Source organism: Myotis yumanensis, unplaced genomic scaffold, assembly GCF_028538775.1.
Source record: "Myotis yumanensis isolate MYYU_CA2020_CCGP unplaced genomic scaffold, mMyoYum1.0.hap1 SCAF_14, whole genome shotgun sequence".
In the NCBI taxonomy this organism is placed as follows: Eukaryota; Metazoa; Chordata; class Mammalia; order Chiroptera; family Vespertilionidae; genus Myotis; species Myotis yumanensis.
In genome coordinates, this window is record NW_027223765.1 from 44,143,050 (window position 1) to 44,167,011 (window position 23,962).

General features: G+C 36.8%; 1 protein-coding gene across 5 annotated transcripts in view; it reads right to left on the minus strand.

The window, feature by feature from the left end:
* DNAH12 (dynein axonemal heavy chain 12) overlaps window positions 1-23,962 on the minus strand; it is a 239,044-nt gene that overhangs the window by 80,322 nt on the left and 134,760 nt on the right. For 4 of the 5 annotated variants that reach the window (XM_070390826.1, XM_070390825.1, XM_070390823.1 and 1 more), the window contains 7 exons: window positions 23,367-23,533; window positions 20,999-21,254; window positions 19,061-19,360; window positions 17,650-17,828; window positions 16,329-16,521; window positions 7,049-7,210; window positions 3,116-3,310 (listed from right to left, as the gene is read on the minus strand). In XM_070390826.1, the coding sequence (XP_070246927.1) occupies window positions 3,116-3,310; window positions 7,049-7,210; window positions 16,329-16,521; window positions 17,650-17,828; window positions 19,061-19,360; window positions 20,999-21,254; window positions 23,367-23,533 (1,452 nt within the window). The remainder of the gene's footprint in view (window positions 1-3,115; window positions 3,311-7,048; window positions 7,211-16,328; window positions 16,522-17,649; window positions 17,829-19,060; window positions 19,361-20,998; window positions 21,255-23,366; window positions 23,534-23,962) is intronic. The other variant, XM_070390827.1, reaches the window with a different exon arrangement.

The following is a 23,962-nucleotide window of genomic DNA, read 5'->3' on the forward strand; positions in this document are numbered from 1 at the left end:
GCACCCCCTTGTGGTCTCTGTGCGCAGTCTTGTTATAGCCAAGCCTTAATTGTTGTAGTTAACACTAGAGGGATTTGACCACCAGGCCGACTCTCCATATGGTTTTATTGTATTAACACATTTTTAAAACCTTAGTAGAGGCTTCTAAAGATTTATTATTAGTGAATTTTTGTCAAAGGCTAGAATAAGTGTCATATGACTTATACATCATTGAAAACATTACAAAAGTTTATCTTTGTATTCTGAGTGCTTAGTTGTTAATTATCCTGCTAATCATGAAGGTTTAATACTCTCTGTAGCAGTTAGAATGTTTATGGTTAAGACACAGTCTTACTGTGTCTTCAAGGGGGATATTTATAATAAGTTCAGAAGTAGGGTATTTCCAAGTTGCTTAACTTAGAAGTTCAATCATGTCATTGAGGATTCAGTTTTTTCTGTCTTTTTGTTCCACCATTCTCAGTGCATTTTATTTTATCCTTGGGCTTGTCCCAGAATGCTGTGGCAATCGACATTACATCCTCAAGCAACAAGGTGAAAAGACAGAAAAGGACCTTTTCCTACCATGCAATACTTTTTCATAGTAAAAAACACACAACCTCAACAAAACAAAAAATAACAATAAAACACACAACTTTTCCCCAAAGCAATCTTTAACTCAGGACCCTATTGGCAAGGAATGGGTCATGAATAGGCTCATTTATAAGCCAAGTAACAATAATATTGAGAGCACCAATATTTTAGACCAACCAGAAATCAATCTACATAAAGGGTGATTTTCCAAACAATATCAAAATTCTGTCAGCAAGGATGGGGTGGGTAGAAAATAACTGTTGATAGGTAACCAATAGTGTCCCCCATGCCATCATAAGCTGATATTGCATGACATGAGATACCCTGGGGATAAGATTTATTGTTTAACTAGTTGATATAACTCCATATTCCAAATAGCCTTCTGGAATTTTTTTTAATCAACATCTTGTCAGATCTTATTAAGCAGTCATTGGTCTTGCTTCATGATGTGACTAACAAAGAGCATAAGCTAGTTTATGCAATTATCTTACTGTCCACTTATAATTACATCATATCTCCAATTTTCAGTTCACTACTGGATTCGCTAAGGTTACCCTGCATATCATGCATGGCTATACAAATTGGGCAAGGGTGTCAATGTTAATCCATAGGAAATATTTAATACAAAATGAATATTCCAATAATAGCTTCACTTATTCTCTGAATTGTTTTGCCACCCCTGGTAAGTGTACACCCTACTTTGGGGACTAGAGATCCATCAAAAAAGTCAATGCCTTCCTGATTATGTGACACACAGTGGTTTACACTCACTTCTTGAGTTTCACAAACCCAGGCCCCAAACAATGCCATCAGTTTCTCTGACAGGTTCTGTGTCCCTACTGCTTCATTGTAAATCTTTATTCCATTCTGTTAACCACTTAACTTTGCTTATCTATTTGCAACTCCCATTTCCTTTTTTAAAAAATGTTCCCCAATAAGTAAGAATCATGTAGAATAGAAAGTCTCATGGTTATAAAAAAGATATCCAAAAGTAGTAGAATTGTATTTATAAGATTTCACAAAACTTATGGTAGGACAGGTTTTCTTTGTGTTTGGTTTTGCTTTGGCTACTTAATGAAAGCAGTATTAAAATATGGTTTGCATAAAAAGCAAAATTGTTTCACACAGCTTTTATTGCTGTATAAACACTAAAACATCCACTAGCTGAAATAAATGTGCTATCCTCAAAAGGACAGAGATAGTTTCTCAAACATGCAATTGACAAATAAGCAAAAGAGAATAAAACAAGTTAGTATCAGAAATTTATTTTTAAAAGAATTATCCAGTGATCAATAGTCCACATTCTATTGGTTATAAAGCAATTAAACAGAAGGCACCATAAGCTACTGTTCTCAAAAGTGTAAATACTTAATGGTCTTATACAGGCAGTGACAATTTGCCTTAAGATTAAGTGAGGTGGCAGTCATCATTTGGTGCTGGCATGATCCACTCCAAATCATTCACCATACAGCCTCCAATAACTGTTTTGCTTTTCTAAAATAAGAATTAGCTAAATATATGTTAATCATCATGCAGCATCTTTGGCATAAAATCAAATTCCTAGGCACATTTACAAATTCCTTTATAACCTGTCACTGACTCAAAGCTCCTGCTGCCCTCATTGCCAGTCAGTTTCACCAAACTATTTGTAGTTGCCTAAATGAGCCATGCCCTCTGCACTGTTATACCTTTGCACATACTATCCCCATGTAATGGTTGATTTTATGTGGCAACTTGACCATATATTTGGTCAAACATTACTCTGGGTGTTTCTGTGAGGTGTGTTATGAATGAGTTTAATATTTAATTCTACAGAGTCAGAAAAGCAGATTGCCCTCCCTAATGTGAGTGAGCCTCATCCAATCAGTTGAAGGCCTGCCTGAAAAGAACAAAAAGGCTGACCCTCCCTCGAATAAGGGGGAATTCCTTTTCCCTGCCTGTCTTCAACCTGGGACATCAGTTTTTTACACTTGAACTGAAACATCAGCTCTTACTGGTCTCAAGCTTGCTGGCCTTCAGACTAGAACTACACCTCTCCTGGTCTCCCGATTTCCAACTGCAGGTCTTAGAACTCATCAGCCTCCATAATCATGCAAGCTAATTCCTTATCATATATATGATATATCTGATATAAATATATACATGCACATATATATATCTTTACATACATGTACTAGTACATATGTGTGTATATACATAATACACTCTATTGGTTCCTAATATATCCCTCCTATATGCAATTAACACATTTTCATATGTCAGAGACTCATAGTCTCAAGTATAACTTTTGCACATCAAGATTATGGCTCTTTCATATAATCATTACTGCTCATTTGCTGATTGCCTTTTCTGTCTTCTTGTCTAGTGCATGAGCAATTTGTGGGAAACATGTAGTCTTACCAGACCCTGGTGCCAAGCACTATGCCTTTCATTAGAGTAAGTAATCAAGAAACATTTGCTGAATGTATTTTAATGAAGCTTGAGTAAGATTTCAGTAAAATTACAAAAGATTTAGTTGCCCTCTCCAATTAAAAAAATTACAAACCTGAAACCAGTCAATGGTACAGCAATTGATGAGGGATGGAAACTGTCTCAGGCGATTTCGAAAAGCATCTCCAATGGGGCTAAAGGCCACTACAACGTGAAGATTATCTTTGCAGCGATTCACAAAGAAAGCAAACAGGGCTAAGGGACTAAGTTCACCATGTTTATTGCCAGCCTGAGCTACAGGACGGACACCCTAGGGAATATCAGAAAATAAAAAACTGATAATTAGAAATAGGTAAGCTGATAATGAAATTAGTAGATATTAGAATATTAACAATTCTTGATACTCCCCTTATAAATATCTTTACATTTTTGTTTTCATACCAATAGAATAGCTTTAATATAATTTGTACCTAGAAGACTTCTTCAAACTCTGTGATTTTATAATTTAAAAACAAATATCTGCCAATAATATGACATAAAGATATGAACAAAAAGTTCACCAAGATATAGTCAACATTGTTTTGTGTGTTTTTTATTGCTTAAAGTATTACAAAGAGTATTACATATGTCTCCTTAACATTGTTTTTAAGAGGAAAATATCTAAAGCATCTAGTTAAAACGTTATAAAACACCCATATATGGTGATTTTATACAACTGTTAAAAATAATGAGTTGTATCAATATAAATGTTATTGTAAGATCAGCAAGATAAAATAAGTGAAAAAAAACATACCAACAAATTGTGCAACAGTACATATATGACAATTCTCTTTGTTAAATTAAAATATATATCAGGTGTATGTATAAGTACATACACACCTTTTTAGAAATATATATATATTTGTTGATTTCAGAGAGGAGGGGAGAGCGAGAAAGAGAGAAACATCAATGATGAGAGAGAATCATTGATCGGCTGCCTCTTGCACGCCCCTCATTGGGGCTCAAGCCCGCAACCCAGGCATGTGCCCTTGACTGGAATCGAATTCGGGACCCTTCAGTCCACAGGCTGCTGCTCTATCCACTGAGCAAAACCAGCTAGGGCCATATACACCTTTTTATGGAAGCAATCACAAAGAAGTGTTAGTAGTGATTACTTTTGGTGAGCTGAAATTAAGGGACAGTGTGAGAGGGAGGCTTTATTTTTTATTTTGGACATTTTTCTTGGTTTATATCATTCTTTATTTCACTTTGGACATTCTTATGCTGAATTCTCTAACTTTATACTTATAATAGTTTCATTAAAACATGTAAATAGTGTTCTCTGGTAATGAGATTATGGGTCACTTTTAATTTTCTGTCTTTGTATAAGAAGAAATTTTATGTGAGGTTAGGCATAGTGGCTCCAGAACCAAACTTTTTTTTTTTAATCCTCACCTGAGGATATTTTTCCATTGATTTTTAGAGAGTGGAAGAGAGAGGGAAAGACAGAGAGAAATATCAATGTGAGAGAAACACATCGATTAGTTGCCTCCTACATGCCCCTGACCAGGGCCTGGGCCGAGGAGGAACCTGCAACCAAGGTATGTGCCCTTGACAGGAATAGAACCCAGGATCCATCGGTCCGCAGGCCAACGCTCTATCCACTGAGCCAAACCGGCTAGGGCCGAATACACCTTTTTATGGAAGCAATCACAAAGAAGTGAAAGTAGTGACTACTTTTGGTTAATTCAAGAACCAAACTTCTTTGAATTCAAATCCCCAGCTTGCAATTTATATCCTATGTGACCTGGGAAAGTTATTTCACCTCTCTGTAACTTAGTGTCATCATCTTTAAAATGGGTAAAAGAGTATCTACATCAGAGAGTTGTTGAGGGATCAAATGAGTTATAACGTGAACACTTAGAATAGTTCTTTTTTTAATTTTTAAAAAATATATATTTTATTGATTTTTTACAGAGAGGAAGGGAGAAGGATAGAGAGTTAGAAACATCGATCAGCTGCCTCCTGCACACCCCCTACTGGGATGTGCCTGCAACCAAGTTACATGCCCTTGACCGGAATTGAACCTGGGACTCTTCAGTCCCCAGGCCGACGCTCTATCCAGTGAGGCAAACCAGCTAGGGCTTATAATAGTTCTTGACATAGGTAACTGTTTGCTTTTATTTTATATCTTACACTTCTCCTTGTTCAAAGCACAAAAGGTTTCATAGTCAATAAAGTGTCTTATAAATAGATTAAAAATTTTTATATAAGGAGTGGTCACAATGATCATATAATTTCCATTGTTATTACAATGAATTTGATTTTCAAAGAATTCTCTACTATAGCTATGTTCTACTTTATATCCATGGAAAACTATAAATCAACACAGTCTATGCATTCTGATGGTAATTCTCAAATTATGATCACTATGATCAATGTCAGTTTATAAAAAATTATGTTAGGTGGTATACCTGCACTAAATAAGGTAAATAAGAAGTCACTGCTCCATTGAGAAAAACGTTGCAGTAACTTCATTCTGCAAAGAGTGCAAATGGCACCATGGAAAAAGTCATCTGGAAATGTACGTGTGAGGCTGGGACTCTGATGAAGTCAGACAGATGTGCTGAGTCTTTAAGGGATGCCCTGTAGGTAGGGCCAGAGCCAAGGTGTAGAGGTCAGTTATCAGGAATGAGGTTTAAAGTAAAATCTTTGTCAGAGGGATGAAATAAACGAAGTCCAAGACAGTCTTCGAAGTGGGATGCATAGGATAATGTACAGTGTAGAGAGAAAATAATAGAACTTCTTTCATATTACCTTTTATATTTAAAAATATCAATATAAAGCAAGCAAAAACAGGAATACATTTCAGTATCCCTGAGTTCTGACCATGGCTCTGTCCTTGTGGATAAATTGATATGGTGTTCCTAGGCTTGACTGGAACATGAAGAAAAGAAGTTCTTAAGGCCACTGTTTGATCATACAATAAAATAGTAGTGAAGCAAGTTTTGAAGCAAAATGACAAGAGGAAAAGATTAACAACAGCTAAAATGAGCAGGAAAGCTTAGCAAAGTTTAGGAAATCCTCCTACTCATGGTAGCACACGAGAGTGTGGGGGATGAGCTTATTGTATGAATTAGAAAAATCACCATTCTTCAACAGCCTGGGCCACATTCTTGACATCGTCCAGATAAAAGTAAAGAACTTGGGATCTTTTTTGTTTTTCCTCCTTCTCCACTCAGACTACAAACTGGTAATGTTCCCTTTACTGAAGGCTTTTTAAGTGTCTGACACTCCATAAAAGCTTTATTTCATTTGATCCTCAGACCTCACAACAACCCTATGTAGGAGGAACTATAATGTATTTAATATTTCCATTCCATACAAGAGAAAAGCACAGTGCTTGAACTACTAGAGTAAATCCATTTTACTCCACATTTTATCACTGAAGGCTGGAATGAAGCATACAGGTATGAGTAATGTATTCTATGGGTAAAAGTAGTTGTAGTAATGAGAAAGGGGAAATTACTAGCAGAGATCTTGCAGGGGAAGTTCTTCGAAATGGTGGTCGAAGGGCAGGGTATCTGAAGTAGGGGTGCTTCACAATTGTGTTTTTTGTCAATTTAATCACTAAGTATGGCGCTCAGATATGTCGGAACTATTAAGACAAGTAGTTTTTATTAAGGGTTTTGGAAATTTTTAACCAGTGGTAAAACATAAAAGCTAACCAAGTAATGTTTTAAAGCTATATTTTCTCATATCACTGTAACCCTAAGACATGATTTGAAAACTCTTATCACTCATAAAACATGCTAAATAAGATAAAACTGATGAAACAAATTGCCATCATTATGAAAAAAAGGAATTATAAAATAAAATTTTGTCTCACAATTATAGTAAAAGCAATTTAAAATTCACCAAAAAAGATGAATTAAATAATAAACTTAAAATTTTTAATTACCAACATCTTCTGCACAAGCTATATATATCCTAAAGAGCAGAGAAAAAAATTTCAAGCTAAGAATATTTCTGTGCTGGGAGAGGCACTCCCTAAAAAAAAAGTATTTACCTCCATCACTTCTTGTTTTTCATCTGCTGCAAAAATGTTAGGTACTTCTCCGGTGTTGAGCACACTGTCGATATCCTCAAGGAAAGCTTCCTCTTTTATTTGAGTGTCCGTGATTAAAAAGACTGTCTTCTGGCCTCTCATACCCACATTCCTTAAGAGAACCTTAAAATAACAATGTACTTGAAAGCGGATTATGGTAGACATTTATCGTTTTTGCTTTCCCTCTCCTTCTCCTTCTCTTGACAACAATTTCTGAATTTTAGAGCAGTATCTCTTCCCACATCTAGTGAGGATGTCAATCAGGGACTCTGTTTTGCCCATCCCCTGGGTGGGAGACCCCCAGCTGGTCAGCGTTTCTCACGCCCTAGCCATAGTCACTAATCAGAGGAGGGCATATGACTTAAGTGAGCCCAATCATAGTCTTAATTGAGGGACAAAGAGAGATTTGAAAACAGAAAGACTCTCTATCATTCTGAGATAGAAAATATAAAAGTCTGTAATTTAGAACTACTTGGGGCCAACTGTGTTGCCACATGGAATGAGTCCGCTGGAAAAGAAGCCAAATGGAAGCAAGCAGGAGATAAAGTAATTACTGAGGACTTCATTTGAGCCAGTAAATTCAGCCATGTCAAAAGCCTATCTACCTCTGCACTCAAATCATGCAAGACAATAACTCTTTTGCTTAAACTAATTTGAGCTTTTTGTTTTGTTTTGTATGTCAATTGCAACCAAAGATTCCCAACTAATATGAAGATATGAACTCGGTGGTATGCTGGAGCTGACTTATTTGGGGTGGTAGAACTGATTGTTAAAATTTCAGAAACTTGTGAATAGATTGTTAAACAAAGCCAACATTAAAAATTAAATTATATAAACTTATAATTAAATTATATTAAAAACAAAGGTAACAAATACACTCCTAGTTTATTATGTTTTCTATCACTTATGCTATGGAGGTTATTTAAATTAACTGTATTTATACAGTAAAAACCCAGGTACGGTGTTCAAATACATAACTCTTTACAACTCTGTTTTCAGTGACATCATGTTGATAGCTTTAATCATTCATGGTGGGAGTTTTTACACCACAGAAATTTGCCAATGCTACAAAAGAGAAGTTCCCCTTACCCGCCTGGAGAGTTAGTTGCTAAACATTTGCCAGCATACCACTAGAAATATTTCAAGTGAAGACAATAGTATCACTACTTCTGCAAATAATTTTTAAAATAAAATGTTAAATTTATTTAAAAATAATATATTTAACGTTTTAAATAAATTATACCATTTAAATAACTACTGAATTTTAATATTATACAAAACTATCCCTTTTTTCACTAAAGCCATCTTCCAATATGCAAGCTGTTGAGATTTTAGAAATAATTTATCATCAAAAGTAGGCAAGCTAGTTTTTAAAAAAGTTTTGTGTCTAATTATGAGTTTTATAATTATTTTATAGTGTTACTTTATTATTATTATTATGTAAAAATAGAAAAATAAGTACCAATATGTTTAAAAGCCATATTGAAATACACAGTGTGTGAAACTGTTTCCAAGTAGAAAAAGAGTCAAAATTTCAAAAATATTAATTACATGCCAGGGATAATACAAAGAGCTATACATACATAGTATAATTTAATCACAATAACCTATAAAATAGGTAGAATTATCCAAATTTTACAAATTAAGAAACTAGAGAGTGACATTAGTGAGATGTCACACTAGGAAGCTCCAGGTTCCATTTCTCCTGGAGGCACCAAATTAGCAAACTACAAAACAAAATACCTTTGTGAGAACTCTAGAAGCTAAGTAAGAGGCTGTAGCATCCCTAGGAGTACATAATAAAGAAGGGACAATACAAGGAGGGTAAGAGAATTTATTGCATTTTTTTCACCCAGCATAAAGTAACACAATTAGGAGAATACCATCAATTCCTGGCTCCTTCCTCAGGACAGAAGGAATAGAGTAGAACTTGTATCCTGTATTCTGGATTTATCTGTGGGCTGCCTAAGGCACTAATTTCTCTCTTGCCTGACTCAGAACACTAATAGGAATAGGAACTTAGTTTGGAAATGAGGTTGGAGGCCACTGAAAACAGTCAAGAACCCCAGCACAATGGAACAGCAGAACCTGAAGTTCCACCAAAAGGTGCCAGGGGAAGAAAGAGATTAGGGCAAAATAATATAATAGAAACCAACTCTGAAAGCTCATGAGAAGAAAAAGGAAATTAAAATGGCCCAAAGCACCTGTATATACTAGAATAAAAGCACATGCACAACCTCAAAGAAGATGCTTGCCCAGAAAAGTTCTGAGAAGTCACAGAACCTCTAGTCATGCTGATTGATGTTTCCCCCCTACATGAAGTCAGACTGTAAAAAGTGGGAGAGGTGGCAGTTTATCAAGTACTCAATACGCTAAAAGAGAATATAATATATCTAAAGGAAATCAGGAAAACAATGCATCAACAACAAAATGAGAATATCAATAGACACAGAAACTTTAAAAAATAATAACTAAGAAATTCTGAAGCTGAAAAATACAATAACTGAACTTAATACTGAACCCAAGTTTGGCTGCCTACCATATGAAAAGCCAATAGTTTAGAGGCGTGGTCGGTAAATCTCGGCTTGAGAGCCACATGCGGCTCTTTGGCCCCTTGAGTGTGGCTCTTCCACAAAGTACCATGTGCAGGCGCGCACATACAGTGTGATTGAAACTTTGTGGCCCATGCGCAGAAGTCGGTATTTTGTGGAAGAGCCGGTATTTTGTGGAAGAGCCACACTCAAGGGGCCAAAGAGCCTCGTGTGGCTCGCGAGCCGCGGCTTGCCGAGCCGCAGTTTGCCGACCACTGGTTTAGAGGAAAGTGCTGGTACAAGGAAAGATGGTTTATTCAAGAGCCAGACACCTGAGAAGATGGGGAACTCTTGTCACAAAGACCATCTTATCTCAGTGCAGGCAAAGCTTTTTATGAGTGTGGGTTAGGGAGTGAAGGGTGGGGGGAGAGGATGGCAGAACAAAGGAAACCAGAGGATGTTGTAGGTTCTCAGAAGTGCTATGCATTATGCACTAGTCTGCATAGTCTGCTCTGATAAATACCTCGGAGCAGGTTAAGCTATGATCTTGTTTTCATCAGTTGAAGGTGAGCAAATCTCCTGAAGTCAAAATGCCTGAAGGCTGAAGTCTGCTTCCTTTGAGGTTAGGTTCTAGAATCCTTTAAGCCAGCGGTTCTCAACCTGAGGGTCGCGACCCCTTTGGGAGCCGAACGACCCTTTCACAGGGGTCGCCTAAGACCATCGGAAAACACATATATGATTACATATTGTTTTTGTGATTAATCACTATACTTTAATTATGTTTAATTTGTAACAATGAAAATACATCCTGCATATCAGATATTTACATTACGATTCATAACAGTAGCAAAATTACAGTTATGAAGTAGCAACGAAAATAATTTTAAGGTTGGGGGTCACCACAACATGAGGAACTGTATTAAAGGGTTTCGGTATTAGGAAGGTTGAGAACCACTGCTTTAAGCAAGCAGGCTATTAATCTGTAGCTACATATGAATTTAGAAGTCATCATTTACAGAAACAATGTTAAAAGAATGGTCTCGATCTGAGAAACCAAGATGGCGGCATAGGTTAACGCCGGAGTTTGCTGCCTTGAACAACCACTTCAAAAATACAACTAAAAGACGGAACGGACATCATCCAGAACCACGGGAGGGCTGGCTGAGTGGAGGTTCTGCAACTGGGAGGGGCCGAGAATCAGAGGAGGCGCAGTGCTGGGGTGGAATACTGAGGTGCGGAGTGCGCGAGGCGTGGGCTGGTGGCTGAGGGCATGGTTGTCTGTTTCAATCCGGAGGGAGCCTCAGACTCAGAGCTCCAGATCCGGGTGAGTCTCTAGGGACCCAGACTCAAACGGGAGAAGCAGGAATGTCTGGCTACGGTCCCTCCGAGGTTTGCAGCTGTTGCTGGGACAGAGAGGCAGAGCCCCTGGGGACGGATTGAGAGCAGCCATAACTGCTCCCTCCTCCGCCCTGTTGATCCGTGGGACCCGCCCCGCCCAAGCCCTGCACAGAGCCATTTGCCGGATAGCCTCAGGCAAAGGCTAGATTAGCACCTCCCTAGAGCAGCCATAACTGCTCCCTCCTCCGCCCTGTTGATCCGTGGGACCCGCCCCGCCCAAGCCCTGCACAAAGCCATTTGCCGGATAGCCTCAGGCAAAGGCTAGATTAGCACCTCCCTAGAGGACACAAGTTCTTCCACTGCAAACACAGCTGATTATCACAGCCAGTCGGCCTGGAGGTCAAATCCCTCTAGTATTAACTATAACAATCAAGGCTTAACTACAACAAGACTTCGCACAAAGACCACTAGGGGGTGTACCAAGAAAGCGTAAAAAAATGCGGAGACAAAGAAACAGGACAAAACTATCAAGGGAGGATATTGAGTTCAGAACCACACTTTTGAGGTCTCTCGAGAGGCTTCTAGAGTCTGTCGATAAACTTGATGAGATATACAGGAAATCTAATGAGACCCTCGATGGTGTGATAAAGAACCAACTAGAAATTAAGCATACACTGACTGAAATAAAGAATATTAGACAGACTCCCAACAGCAGACCAGAGGAGCGCAAGAATCAAGTCAAAGATTTGAAATGCAAAGAAGCGAGAAACACCCAACCGGAAAAACAAAATGAAAAAAGAACCCAAAAATACAAAGATAGTGTAAGGAGCCTCTGGGACAGCTTCAAACGTACCAACATCAGAATTATAGGGGTACCAGAAGATGAGAGAGAGCAAGATATTGAAAACCTATTTGAAGAAATAATGACAGAAAACTTCCCTCACCTGGTGAAAGAAATAGACTTACAGGTCCAGGAAGCGCAGAGAACCCCAAACAAAAGGAATCCAAAGAGGACCACACCAAGACACATCATCATTAAAATGCCAAGAGCAAAAGACAAAGAGAGAATCTTAAAAGCAGCAAGAGAAAAAAAGTCAGTTACCTACAAGGGAATACCCATACGACTGTCAGCTGATTTCTCAACAGAAACTTTGCAGGCCAGAAGGGAGTGGCAAGAAATATTCAAAGTGCTGAATACCAAGAACCTACAACCAAGATTACTTTATCCAGCAAAGCTATCATTCAGGCCAAAGCCGGTTTGGCTCAGTGGATAGAGCGTTGGCCTGCGGACTGAAGGGTCCCGGGTTCGATTCCGGTCAAGGGCATGTACCTGGGTTGCGGGCACATCCCCAGTGGGAGATGTGCAGGAGGCGGCTGATCGATGTTTCTCTCACGTCGATGTTTCTAACTCTCTATCTCTCTCCCTTCCTCTCTGTAAAAAACCAATAAAATATATTTAAAAAAAAAAAAAAAAAAAAAAAAAAAAAAAAAAAAAGCTATCATTCAGAATTGAAGGTCAGATAAAGAGCTTCACAGATAAGGAAAAGCTAAAGGAATTCATCACCACCAAACCAGTATTATATGAAATGCTGAAAGGTATCCTTTAAGAAGAGGAAGAAGAAGAAAAAGGTAAAGATACAAATTATGAACAACAAATATGCATCTATCAACAAATGAATCTAAGAATCAAGTGAATAAATAACCTGATGTACAGAATGAACTGGTGATTATAATAGAATCAGGGACATAGAAAGGGAATGGACTGACTATTCTTGGGGGGAAAAGGGGTGTGGGAGATGCGGGAAGAGACTGGACAAAAATTGTGCACCTATGGATGAGGACAATGGGTGGGGAGTGAGGGCGGAGGGTGGGGTGGGAGCTGGAAGGAGGGGAGTTATGGGGGGAAAAAACGAGGAACAAATGTAATAATCTGAACAATAAAGATTAAAAAAAATAAATAAATAAATAAATAAATAAAAATAAAAAAAAAAGAATGGTCTCTAGAGGTACTCAACATCAGATTTTACTTATTTATCTTATTTTATTAAAAATTTTTTTATCCTCACCTGAGGATATGCTTATTGATTTGAGAAGAGAAAGAGAAAGAGAGAAACATCAACGTGAGAGAGAAATAATTGGTTGCCTTCTGCACATACCCTGACTGGGGATTAAGCCAGTGATCTAGTGCCTTGACCAGGAATCAAACCCACAACCTTTTGGTGTATGGGATGACACTCCAACCAACTGAACCACACCAGCCAGGGCAACATCACATTTGATCAGGCAGAAGAAAGCGTCAGTGTACTTAAAGACAAGTTATTTGAAGTCATTGAGTCAGAGGAACAAACAGGAAAATGAATGAAGAGTGAACAGTCTAAGGTACTAAAAGGATACCATCAAGTGGGTCAATAGATGCATTATTGGAGTACCAAAAAGAGAAGAGAGAAAGGGGCCAAGAACTTACTTGAAGACATAATGGACAAAACTGAGGATATAAACAGATACATTAATCCAAGAAGCCAACAAACTCCAACAATGTAAATCCAAATAGATCCATACAGCAAGACATATTATAATCCAACTGTTGAGAGTCAAAGATAAAGCAAGAATCTTGAAAGCATGTTCTCACATACAAGGGAGGTGCCATAAAATTATCAGCATATTTTTCAGCAGAAACCTTGCAGGCAAGAAGGGAGTAGGATGATATATTCAAAGTATGGAAAGAAAAAACAACTGTCAACCAAGAATACTGTATCTGGGGGAGAACCAAGATGGTGGCATAGATAAATGCCTATACTCACCACCTCCCACAACCACATCAAAATTAAAACTAAACTACAGAACAACCATATTCAGAACCACCTGAAATCTGGCTGAATGGAAGTCTTACAACTAGAGAAGTAAAGAAGAAAGCATACTGAGACTGGTAGGAGGGGCGGAGGCATGGAACAGGCTGGTCTGACACCCATGTGCGGTTTTTTAATCGGGAGGGATATCTCCAAGGCCTCCCTTGAGAAGCAGGGGGTCCCAGCCCCACACCAGATCCCTAGTCCAGGTTTCCAGGGCTTGTAATATAAGTCCCTGTAACTTCGAGCTGTAAAAACCAGCAGGGATTGTGGCTGAGTGACACAGAGGCTTCTGGGGTCCCATATATTCCTCTTAAAGGGCCCATGCACAGAATTTACATGGTTTCACTTCCTCTGAGCTCCAGTGCCAAGCAGTGGCATTGGTAGAATCCAGGGACATATGGGGAGGAACTGGACTGTCTGGCATTGGGGCAGGAACTCAGGAGCAGCTTTCTCCCAGGCAGCGGTGCTTGCAGGGATCATTGTTCCTGTGCTGGGACCTCTCCATCACAGAGCTGACTGACAGCCATAACTGAGTTCCATCAGCATGACCCACACTGTTCCCTACACCCTGGTGATTTCTTGAGACTCCGCCCCATCCAATTTGTAGCCCCACCCAAGTTGTTTGCAGTGGCTTTTACATATGAATGGCCTGTTCTGGCTCAGGCTTCAGACTTTGCTAAAGTCTCTCAAACAAGGTGCAGCTGGCATCAGCATGCCCCAAACCTATCAATAAGAGGCTCAAGACCCAGCATTAGCACCAGCCTGCCTGTCTCACAACTGGGCTTCACCTGGGAATTTACTAGCCCAATATAAGTAGCAGCCATCTGCAGATCTCCCTGGAGCTCCTGCCATGTGGCCCCAGGCAGTGGCTGACTTTGTACCTCCTGGGAGGCCCAAGAGATGGTGCACCCAGTGGACAGCTTCAGACCATACCAGATTATAAATCTACACCATCAACAAGCAACACACTCAAGGGGCAGACTCAGTGAGCACCAAAGCCCATTGAAGCAAATCCTTCTCCATAGGGTGTCTCCTGTACAGCAGCTCTTCCATTGTAGACACAGCTGGTCCTCACAGCCAACTCCTAGTGACTCCAACAGCAATCAAGGCTCAACTACAAGACTGTGCACACAGCCATTAAAGGAGCCTACAACCAAGGTACATGCCCTTGACTGGAATCGAACATGGGACCCTTTGGTACTCAGGCCAACATTCTATCCACTGAGCCAAATCAGCTAGGGCTGAAAAAGACTCACTTTAGACCTAAGGACACACAAAGGCTAAAGGTGAAAGGAGGGAAAAGATGTTCAATGCAAATGGTAACCAAAAAAAGCAGGGTGGCTGTACTAATATAAAACAAGATAGACTTTACGACAAGATAAACTTTTAAGTCAAAAACTCTCACAAGGGACAATATACATTATATAATGATTAAAATGTCAATTCATCAGGAAGATATAATAATTATAAGTATTTATTCACCAAACAGCAGAGCTCCTAAACTATGAAACAAACATTGACAGAATTGAAGGAAGAAAAGGAACACAATCAATACCCCAACTTTCAATAAAAGATAGAACAATCAGACAGAAGATCAATAAGGGAATGGAGGATTTGAATAACACTATAAACCAATTAGCCCTACGAGACTTGTACAAAACACTCCACCCAACAACAGCAAAATACATATTCTTCCTAAGTGCACATAGAACATTCTCTACAATAAATCACGTTAGCCCTCAATAGAAGTCTTAACAAATTTAAGAAGATTTAAATCATATCAAGTATCTTTTTTGATAACAATGGAATTAAATTAGAAATAAATAGCAGAAGGAAAACTGAAAAATCCATAAATACGTGGCAATTTAATAACAAACTTTTAACTAACAAATAAGTCAACGAAGAAATCATAAATGAAATCAGAAAATTTCTTGAAATAAATGAAAATAAAAACCCAGCATATCAATACTTACGGAGATACAGCTAAAACAGTGCTAAGGGGAAAGTTTATAAACACTTTCATTAAAAAAGATCTCAAATGCTACCTTTTCTTTATGTTAACTTTTAGGTTGTAGAAATTTAGTATGTGAGGGTCAGTGAAAATGAAAAAGTCCAGCAGTAAATATCTCCCTTCCTTTTTTTCTACTTTGAGTCATCTCTCTTTTGGGGCCTGCAGAGTTGTATACATATGAGGATGAAAGCCCCAGTATGCATTCTACTGTTCTATTGTTTACTGAAACAGGAAGACAGCTCCAAAGAAACTAAGCTCAACTTCAGGTTCCTCATCAGTAAAATACAGAGACAACCGTACCTGCTGCATTGAATTGTTATACCTATAAAATGAGATCATGTCTGTAAAGCACTTACAACAGTGCTCAACACACACTGTAAATAATCTATAGATAATATTAACATCTTCACCAATGTATTCAGTACATAGCTATACAGATTGGCTCTCTCTTCACAGGTAAAAGAATGCACTGATAATATTTTAGACACTAGACTTTTTTTTCATAACTTTACCTTCATGTCTTCTCTCCACTCATTCATACCATAGCTCTTAGAAATTTCTGGTTGGAATATCTGCATTTTTGCCATGGATGTAGCCAGACGAGTTAAAGATTGACGACCACTTCCTCCAAGTCCAACAAGCAAAGCATTTCCACCAGACTGCTTTAGAATTCGACATATTCGTGATAAATGTTCCAATACATACCTATAAAGTATCAATATTATTATACTTGAAAATATAAATGTAAATGTATATTTACACATAAATATTGTTTTACTTTCCTAGGATAGACTGCTGTCTGATACCAATTTTAAAGAAGTAATCATAAAAAATGTGTGATTTTTCAAAAGCAGTTATAATTGGATCATTTGATGCTAAGTAAAATTATTTAAAGTACAGGAATTCAGGAAATGTAATATGTAAATTATAGAAAGAAAATGAAAGCATAACCTCTTATACTGAAAGTACATTGTTATTTTTATTAAAACCATTACTTTTAATTTTTTAACAAAAGAATTTCTATGTGAAAAAATAGATCAGTTATTCATAAAATAACAAATTCAGGAAAGATGGGTTCACTAGTAATTAGGGAAATTAGAGTTTACTAGTAGAGCCACTCTCCTTAGACTGGCAAAACTTACTAAGTCTGGCAATCCTACATATTGGCAAGGGAGAGACACAACACAAGCTCTTAAAAACAATAATAATTTTTGAAGGCACTTGGCAAAGCTTAGTAAAATAGAAGATGCTTACACACCATGGCACAATAATTTCACTTCTAAGAATATAATCTTAGAGAAATTCTTACACAGGTACCCAAGGAGACATGAACATTCTAACCTTTTTTTATCATTGCAAAACTAGAAGGCACATAAAAGTCTATCTTAGAAGAATGACTACATTTTTACACATATACAATGGAATACAATGTAGTAGTAAAAAATCATTTTTTGTGTGTGAATGTTACAAACAATATGGAATAAACCAACTTGCAGAAGAGTACATACAGTATGATACCATTTATATGAGTTTTAAACATGTAAAATAAGGTAGTGCATATACCAGTACATATGTGTAGGGACACATATGTATTAAAAGTCTGAAGACACATGAGTTTTGTTTTACCCCTGCAGGGTTCAATGGGAATGCAGTGATGGAAGGATGGCTACAGAAGGGACTTCAAATAAATTGCTAATAGTTTATGTCTTAAGCTCAATTATGGGAACAAGGTTATTCACCATAATTTTTCTTATACCTTTTTACACATTTAAAATATTTCACAATAAATTTTTACAAATAGTAATTTCAACCATTAATACCAAATGTAGGTACCTAAAAATGACAAGATTCATTCTTCTTTTGTGAGTTTGATTATATTCATCTAAGCATTGGTCCACAATGTCACTAAATTGATGAATATTTGGAATTTCAATATAAACTCTGTCATCTCCTTCAAGGTCAGTATTCATATAGTCACCAAACATAAGATTTCTTAAGTCCTTTTCAGTTACCTATAGAATGAAAATCAACAAATTATAAAACAAATTATTTTTCTAAAATAAGTTTAAGAAAATGTTATATAAAATTTTGTTTTGTCCATATTATAGGATGATTATCAATTACAGAATTCTTTTAAAACAATTAGGGTAGCCCAGCCGGTGTGCTTAGTGGTTGAGCATGGACCTGTGAACCAGAAGTTCACGGTTGGATTCCCCATCAGGGCACATGCACGGGTTGCGGGCTTGATCCTCAGTGTAGGGTGTGCAAGAGGCAGCCAATCAATGATTCTCTCTCATCATTGATGTTTCTATCTCTCTCTACCTCTCCCTTCCTCTCTGAAATCAATAAAAATATATATATTTTAAAAAAGATAGGGTAGTAAATAATATAGTTGTAAAATTAATACCTGCAATTATATTATATCCTTAGGAAATTTTTTTTAAAAGAGCTTTTTTTCTATTTTAAAAAAAGTTTCCCCCACTCCCTAGAGCAGTGATGGCGAACCTATGACACGTGTGTCAGAGGTGACACGCGAACTCATTTTTTTGGTTGATTTTTCTTTGTTAAATGGCATTTAAATATATAAAATAAATATCAAAAATATTTACTATGGTTGCAAATATCAAAAAATTTCTATATGTGACACGGCACCAGAGTTAAGTTAGGGTTTTTTAAAATGCTGACACGCCGAGCTCAAAAGGTTCGCCATCACTGCCCTAGAGGCTGGAGCAGTCATTCTGAATGACTTCCACTTATTTAGTAGTTACAAAGCAATGTTAAACACTTTATATCTGTTATTAAATTTAATCCCTATCATACAAAGTATTATTTTTTAAATAACTTCTATGTTATATACATAATTTCTCTAAAGACAAATCTTCTCAAAATAAATACTGTCTGCGGAAAGTTCAAGAATATAATAATTAAGAATTAGTATTTTTTAAAGATAAAGATAAATGCCTGAAATAATTCATGCTATTGTACTGTGTGTTTTTTATTTTTAGAGAGAGGGGCGGTAGGGAGAGAAAGAAACATCGATGTGAGCACAAAATATTGATCGTCTGCCTCCTGCACACCCTCTACCAGGGATCGATCAAGCCTGCAACCCAGGCATGTGCCCTGACCAGGAATCAAATTGGTGACCTTTCAGGGCATGGGATGACACCCAACCAACTGAGCAACACTGGCCAAGACACTATTGTACTGTCTTAACTTAATGTTTTTAATCACTAAATATACTCACTGGTGCATTCTCTTTCCTCAAATGTGAAAAGACACTATCAAATGATTCTTTAAAGTGCTCCTTTATAACAACTTTGATTAAATTGAACAGCCAATATCGATCCTCATCATTAATGAGGCGATCATAAAACACTCGAAGAACCTCATGCACAAACAGCCGGATCATGGTGTGCTTGCTCCCCACAGCATCTCTTTCAATGAGTAAGCAGCCCTGGATGACACGTGAAAAATCCCTCAAGTTGAAAGTGTAATGAGATTTTGTGGGAGTGGGCAAAAGATTTTTCATGGATTGTTTGTATATCTGAATATGAAAAAAGCAACAAAGCAAAAATAAAATGCTTATAATCAGAAAAGCCAGATAACAAATTGTATGTTATATAAAACATTTTATTTATCCTATCAGATTATATTACCTTGGAAAATTGCATAATAATTAAGTCTAGCATGGCATACTTTTTTTGTTTGTTTATAGCACTCAACCAGGCATCATGAATTTGAAGGAACTTAATATTATCAGATTCCATCCAAGCCCAAAAAGGGACAATGCTTTTATTTCCCCTATGTTATGACTGTCCCATTTAACGGGAAATGATCTGAGATTAAGTAGTTAACAAAAACTTTAGGAGAAAGTGAAATCAGGTAACTCATTCTGAAGTATTTGAAATAAAGAGTAGGATGAAACAATTTCCTTTTGACTACCATTGAATTCAAAACAAACCAATGTGCTCTCTCACTTCCCCTCTCTTTCTTATTTTTTCTCTCCCCCTTCTTCCTTCTATCATAACTGGCTATATGCTGAATTCACCAAATAAAGTTTAATATTTTCTCTAAGGAAGATAAATAATTAAAATGTAGCCTGAAAAAAAATTAAATTATATTTTATTATATGTGTCCTATGATTCACCTTTCTTCCCTAACCTACACACTCGGTAGGTCTATAATGCTTCAAAGAGGGGGGTGGGGAAGAATCCTTTCTGTATCCCATTCTGCCTAACCAACTGCTCCCTCTTTTCAGGAAATGCCTGAAATACAAATATCATATTTAATAAATAGAAGCACTTTTCTGTATCAGAATAAGTACAGTAATTACAATGTACATTTCTCTGTTCATAGTTTTTCTATTTTAACAGGACAAATTTTCCACCAGAATAAGAGGAGAACAACTTTAGAAAGATACAATGTTTTTAGAAACTGATGGAATGATTCTGGGGGGAGCTTTTTGCTTTTGGTTGCAGTGACACCACCCCCTCTCCCTTATCAAGGCTCCTCAAAGCTTAGTTCAATGAGATTATCACCTTGAATACATTTTTTTCCCTTTTACCATTAGCAATAAGGCTGGTGCTGGCCTCAAGCAGAGGCAGATAACAAACACACTGAATAAGTTAAGAGCTGCTCTTTGGCCATATGGGCAACCTTGTTTTTTGATCCCACCCTTGTGTTTTCTTATAATTTTTTTCACTACTAATCCTAATTTATGGGACCTAGCTAAAAATATATTCATAAGATGCTTAAGTTCATTTTTTAAGACAAGCATGAAGAAATGGAGGGGAGAGAAGAGAAAATTTATAAACACCAGAGTGGGAACCTAATAATTAGGGAAAACCCACAACGTGGCACATACTGGTTCTGGGTGATTTCCTTGTAATAACCTTGTGAAACAGGTGTTATCTCCCATTTTTGTGATTTGAAAAATGAGTTTCTGGAAAGTCAAATTACTTGCTTAAGTCCACTTAGCTAGGAAATAGCATTCAAAGCTCAAACCCAATTAGTTTCTCTAATTTCAAAGCCTATAATCTTCCTATTCTCAAGCCTTCATAACAGCTTCTCTGACACTGAAGACCAAAGTAGATGTCTAAAGGAAAACATGTTTTTTTAAAAAAAGTTAAGGACCCAATGAGATATATATACTGAAATATTTTGTATTGCATTTTTTGCTCACCTCCATAGTCCCACTGACAATTTGGTTTCCAATTAAGAAGAACTCAGGAGGAAAATCACGAGTCCTAAGGTAGAATGCTACAATTGATGAGAAGATTCGGACCATTGTTTCATCACTAAAAGCATTAATAGTGCAGATGTTGAAATGTCGAATAAAACGGGGAGTGACTGGATTTCTTCCACCACCTGGAGGGCCCATGGCAGCAATCAGCTGTATGTCAACCAATGTGATTTTACTTGTGTCCTTAAGGTCGTACCTTGAAAGCACATAAAAATTCAAAACGATCAGTTATAAAGCCAATAAGATGGAATGAAATGTAGATCTCCCTAGAAACTTAACCTGATTATAGCTTCTCTACAAGGAAGAACTTGTGATAATGCTTCGAACAGAGGGAACTTATTTTAAGCAGCACTCCACTTTTCCTTTCAGTGACACTAACTCTGCTGCCCAGATTCTGAGTATCTAGAATGTTCCTCCCTCTTGCCCTTCCCTTTCTCTCCTCCTACTCTTTTTTTTTTTTCCAATTTGACTCTTTGCTTTTCCTCTTCTTACTCCAAATCCAGAGCATGGATGAGAGATCAATCTTGTGTATAGCTAGTCACCATAGGGTGACTATACATCCCCTTTTGCCTAGGACAGTTCTGGTTTGTGCTTGCCCTAGAGCAGTGATGGCGAACCTCTGACACGCGAACTCATTTTTTTGGTTGATTTTTCTTTGTTAAATGGCATTTAAATATATCAAATAAATATCAAAAATATAAGTCTTTGTTCTACTACGGTTGCAAAGATCAAAAAATTTCTATGTGACACGGCACCAGAGTTAAGTTAGGGTTTTTCAAAATGCTGACACTCAGAGCTCAAAAGGTTCGCCATCACTGCCCTAGAGTAATTACTGACACTCCCCTTTTACTCTCAGAAATGTCCCTGCTTGAAAATAAATTATATAGCTAAACTATGTACAGCAAAGTCCTGATTTCTTTTTCTCATCTCAAATCTTATCTTTGGAGAACACAAGAACATCTAAATAGTAACTACACACTTTTGCTATATAAAAAAGGACCCATTCAGGAGTAACAAATCTCCGAAGAAGTTTTAATCAGAAAGGGATAGCTAAATGGCTCAGTTTAGTTGGAATCACTCAGTTGAACAAGTTCTTATTTCCAATAGGCCATTAAGTCCTTTAATATTGAAGTTCTTGCAAAAATCAGGGGAGGATGATAGGAGAAATCTATATAACCAGTACTTAGTCTAAGAGCACACTAGAAAGTATGAAAATATGATTCGGTTTATGGCAGCAACCATAATAGCTGTCATAGGGAACTGGCTAAGTAAATTATGGCAAGATTCATAGAACTAAATAGTATTAAAAGCCAATAAAATAAATGAGGCAAATAACATGATAGATGTTTAAGATAAATACTTAAGTGCAAATAAGTTGCAAAACATGTGTAACATGAGTATATTTTTTAAAATAAAAATATTTATAAAGAACAAAAACTTGGAGGAAGAGGGAATACATTATTAACAGTGATTATTTCCAGAAGGCAGGATTCCAAGGGCCTGCAGTAGTAACAAAAACGTATTTCCAAAATAGGACTTAGCTTCAAAATTAGTCTACCCTTGCCTTGAGATAAGAATAATGCTATATTGGGGTGGAGGAAGTAAAATTATCTATGAAATTGCTGTTAAAAATCAAGCCATTTCAAAGATATGGTAGTCCCAAACAGTAACAGAAAATATAAAGAAATTAAAATGGTAGAAACACAGGGTGTTGATTATAATTACTTAGGTTGGAAACTGCCCATAAATCTCAGCCCTGAGGGAATAGTACTTTGAAAGATATCAATCAGTAGATTATTTTGAAAACAATCGCTGTAAAGGAAAGATTTACTACAGTATTGAATATATACATTGCCAATACTGGATTATTAATCCGTTATCTAATTCACACATTCAGAGGAAAAACTGGTATAAAAAAGGTATATAAAAGTCTTCTAGACTGGCCAGTGTGGCTCAGTGAGTGAGCATCAACCTATGAACCAGGAGGTCACAGTTCTATTTCTGATTAGGGCACATGCCCAGGTTGTGGGCTCTCCTCATTGATGTTTCTATCTCTCTTTCCCTTCCTCTCTGAAATCAATAAAAATATTTTTTTTAAAATTATACTCAGAAAAAATATATAAAAAATAAAGTAAATTTATAAAGAAAAAGTCTTCCAAAATTTTCTGTATAGGAAAATAAGCAATCAGTTATTTATCTTTCATAAATAACTTGAAAAAATGTATTATTTTGCTCTGAGAAATTAAAATAGAAAAAAATAAAAAACTGACTTCACTATGCCTAATTAAGACTTCAATCAAATAGTTACCAATTCCCACAGTCAAAAAACTGTCGTAATAATTCAATAGGAGGTTGAGCTCCATATTTCTCCAATGTAGGCATATTCATATCATCTATAAAAATTATACACTTCTTTCCCATAGGTGGTCCAAAAACTCCTTTGCGTCTTTTATCCAATCTTGCCATAATAATGTTCTAAAATATAAAGAAGAAGGTATAGTAGTTATACTTAACACCAGAAAAAATAAGGAAGTTAAGTTTAATTATGTAAGGAAATAATGTCAAGCAGCACCATGTGCATGTTTATATTTATTCACTTTTAGAGTGATATCAAACTTCATATTCAACATTAAAGAGAACTTATTGAAACCCTACAGTACTAAAAATTGTTACATACATATTTTTATTATACACATATGTACACATGCACACAAATATTTTCCTCATTAAATACCCCAACACAGCTATTAACTTTAATTTACTCAATATCTAAAATTACTAATTTAAATTTGTAAGATTTTGAGATTAAGGGAATTCTACAGGTTTAAAACAATGAAAATGAGTTCCACAGGTCAAGAGAGATTGGACAGACATAAATTTAGGAATGGCTGATAAAAATGGTGA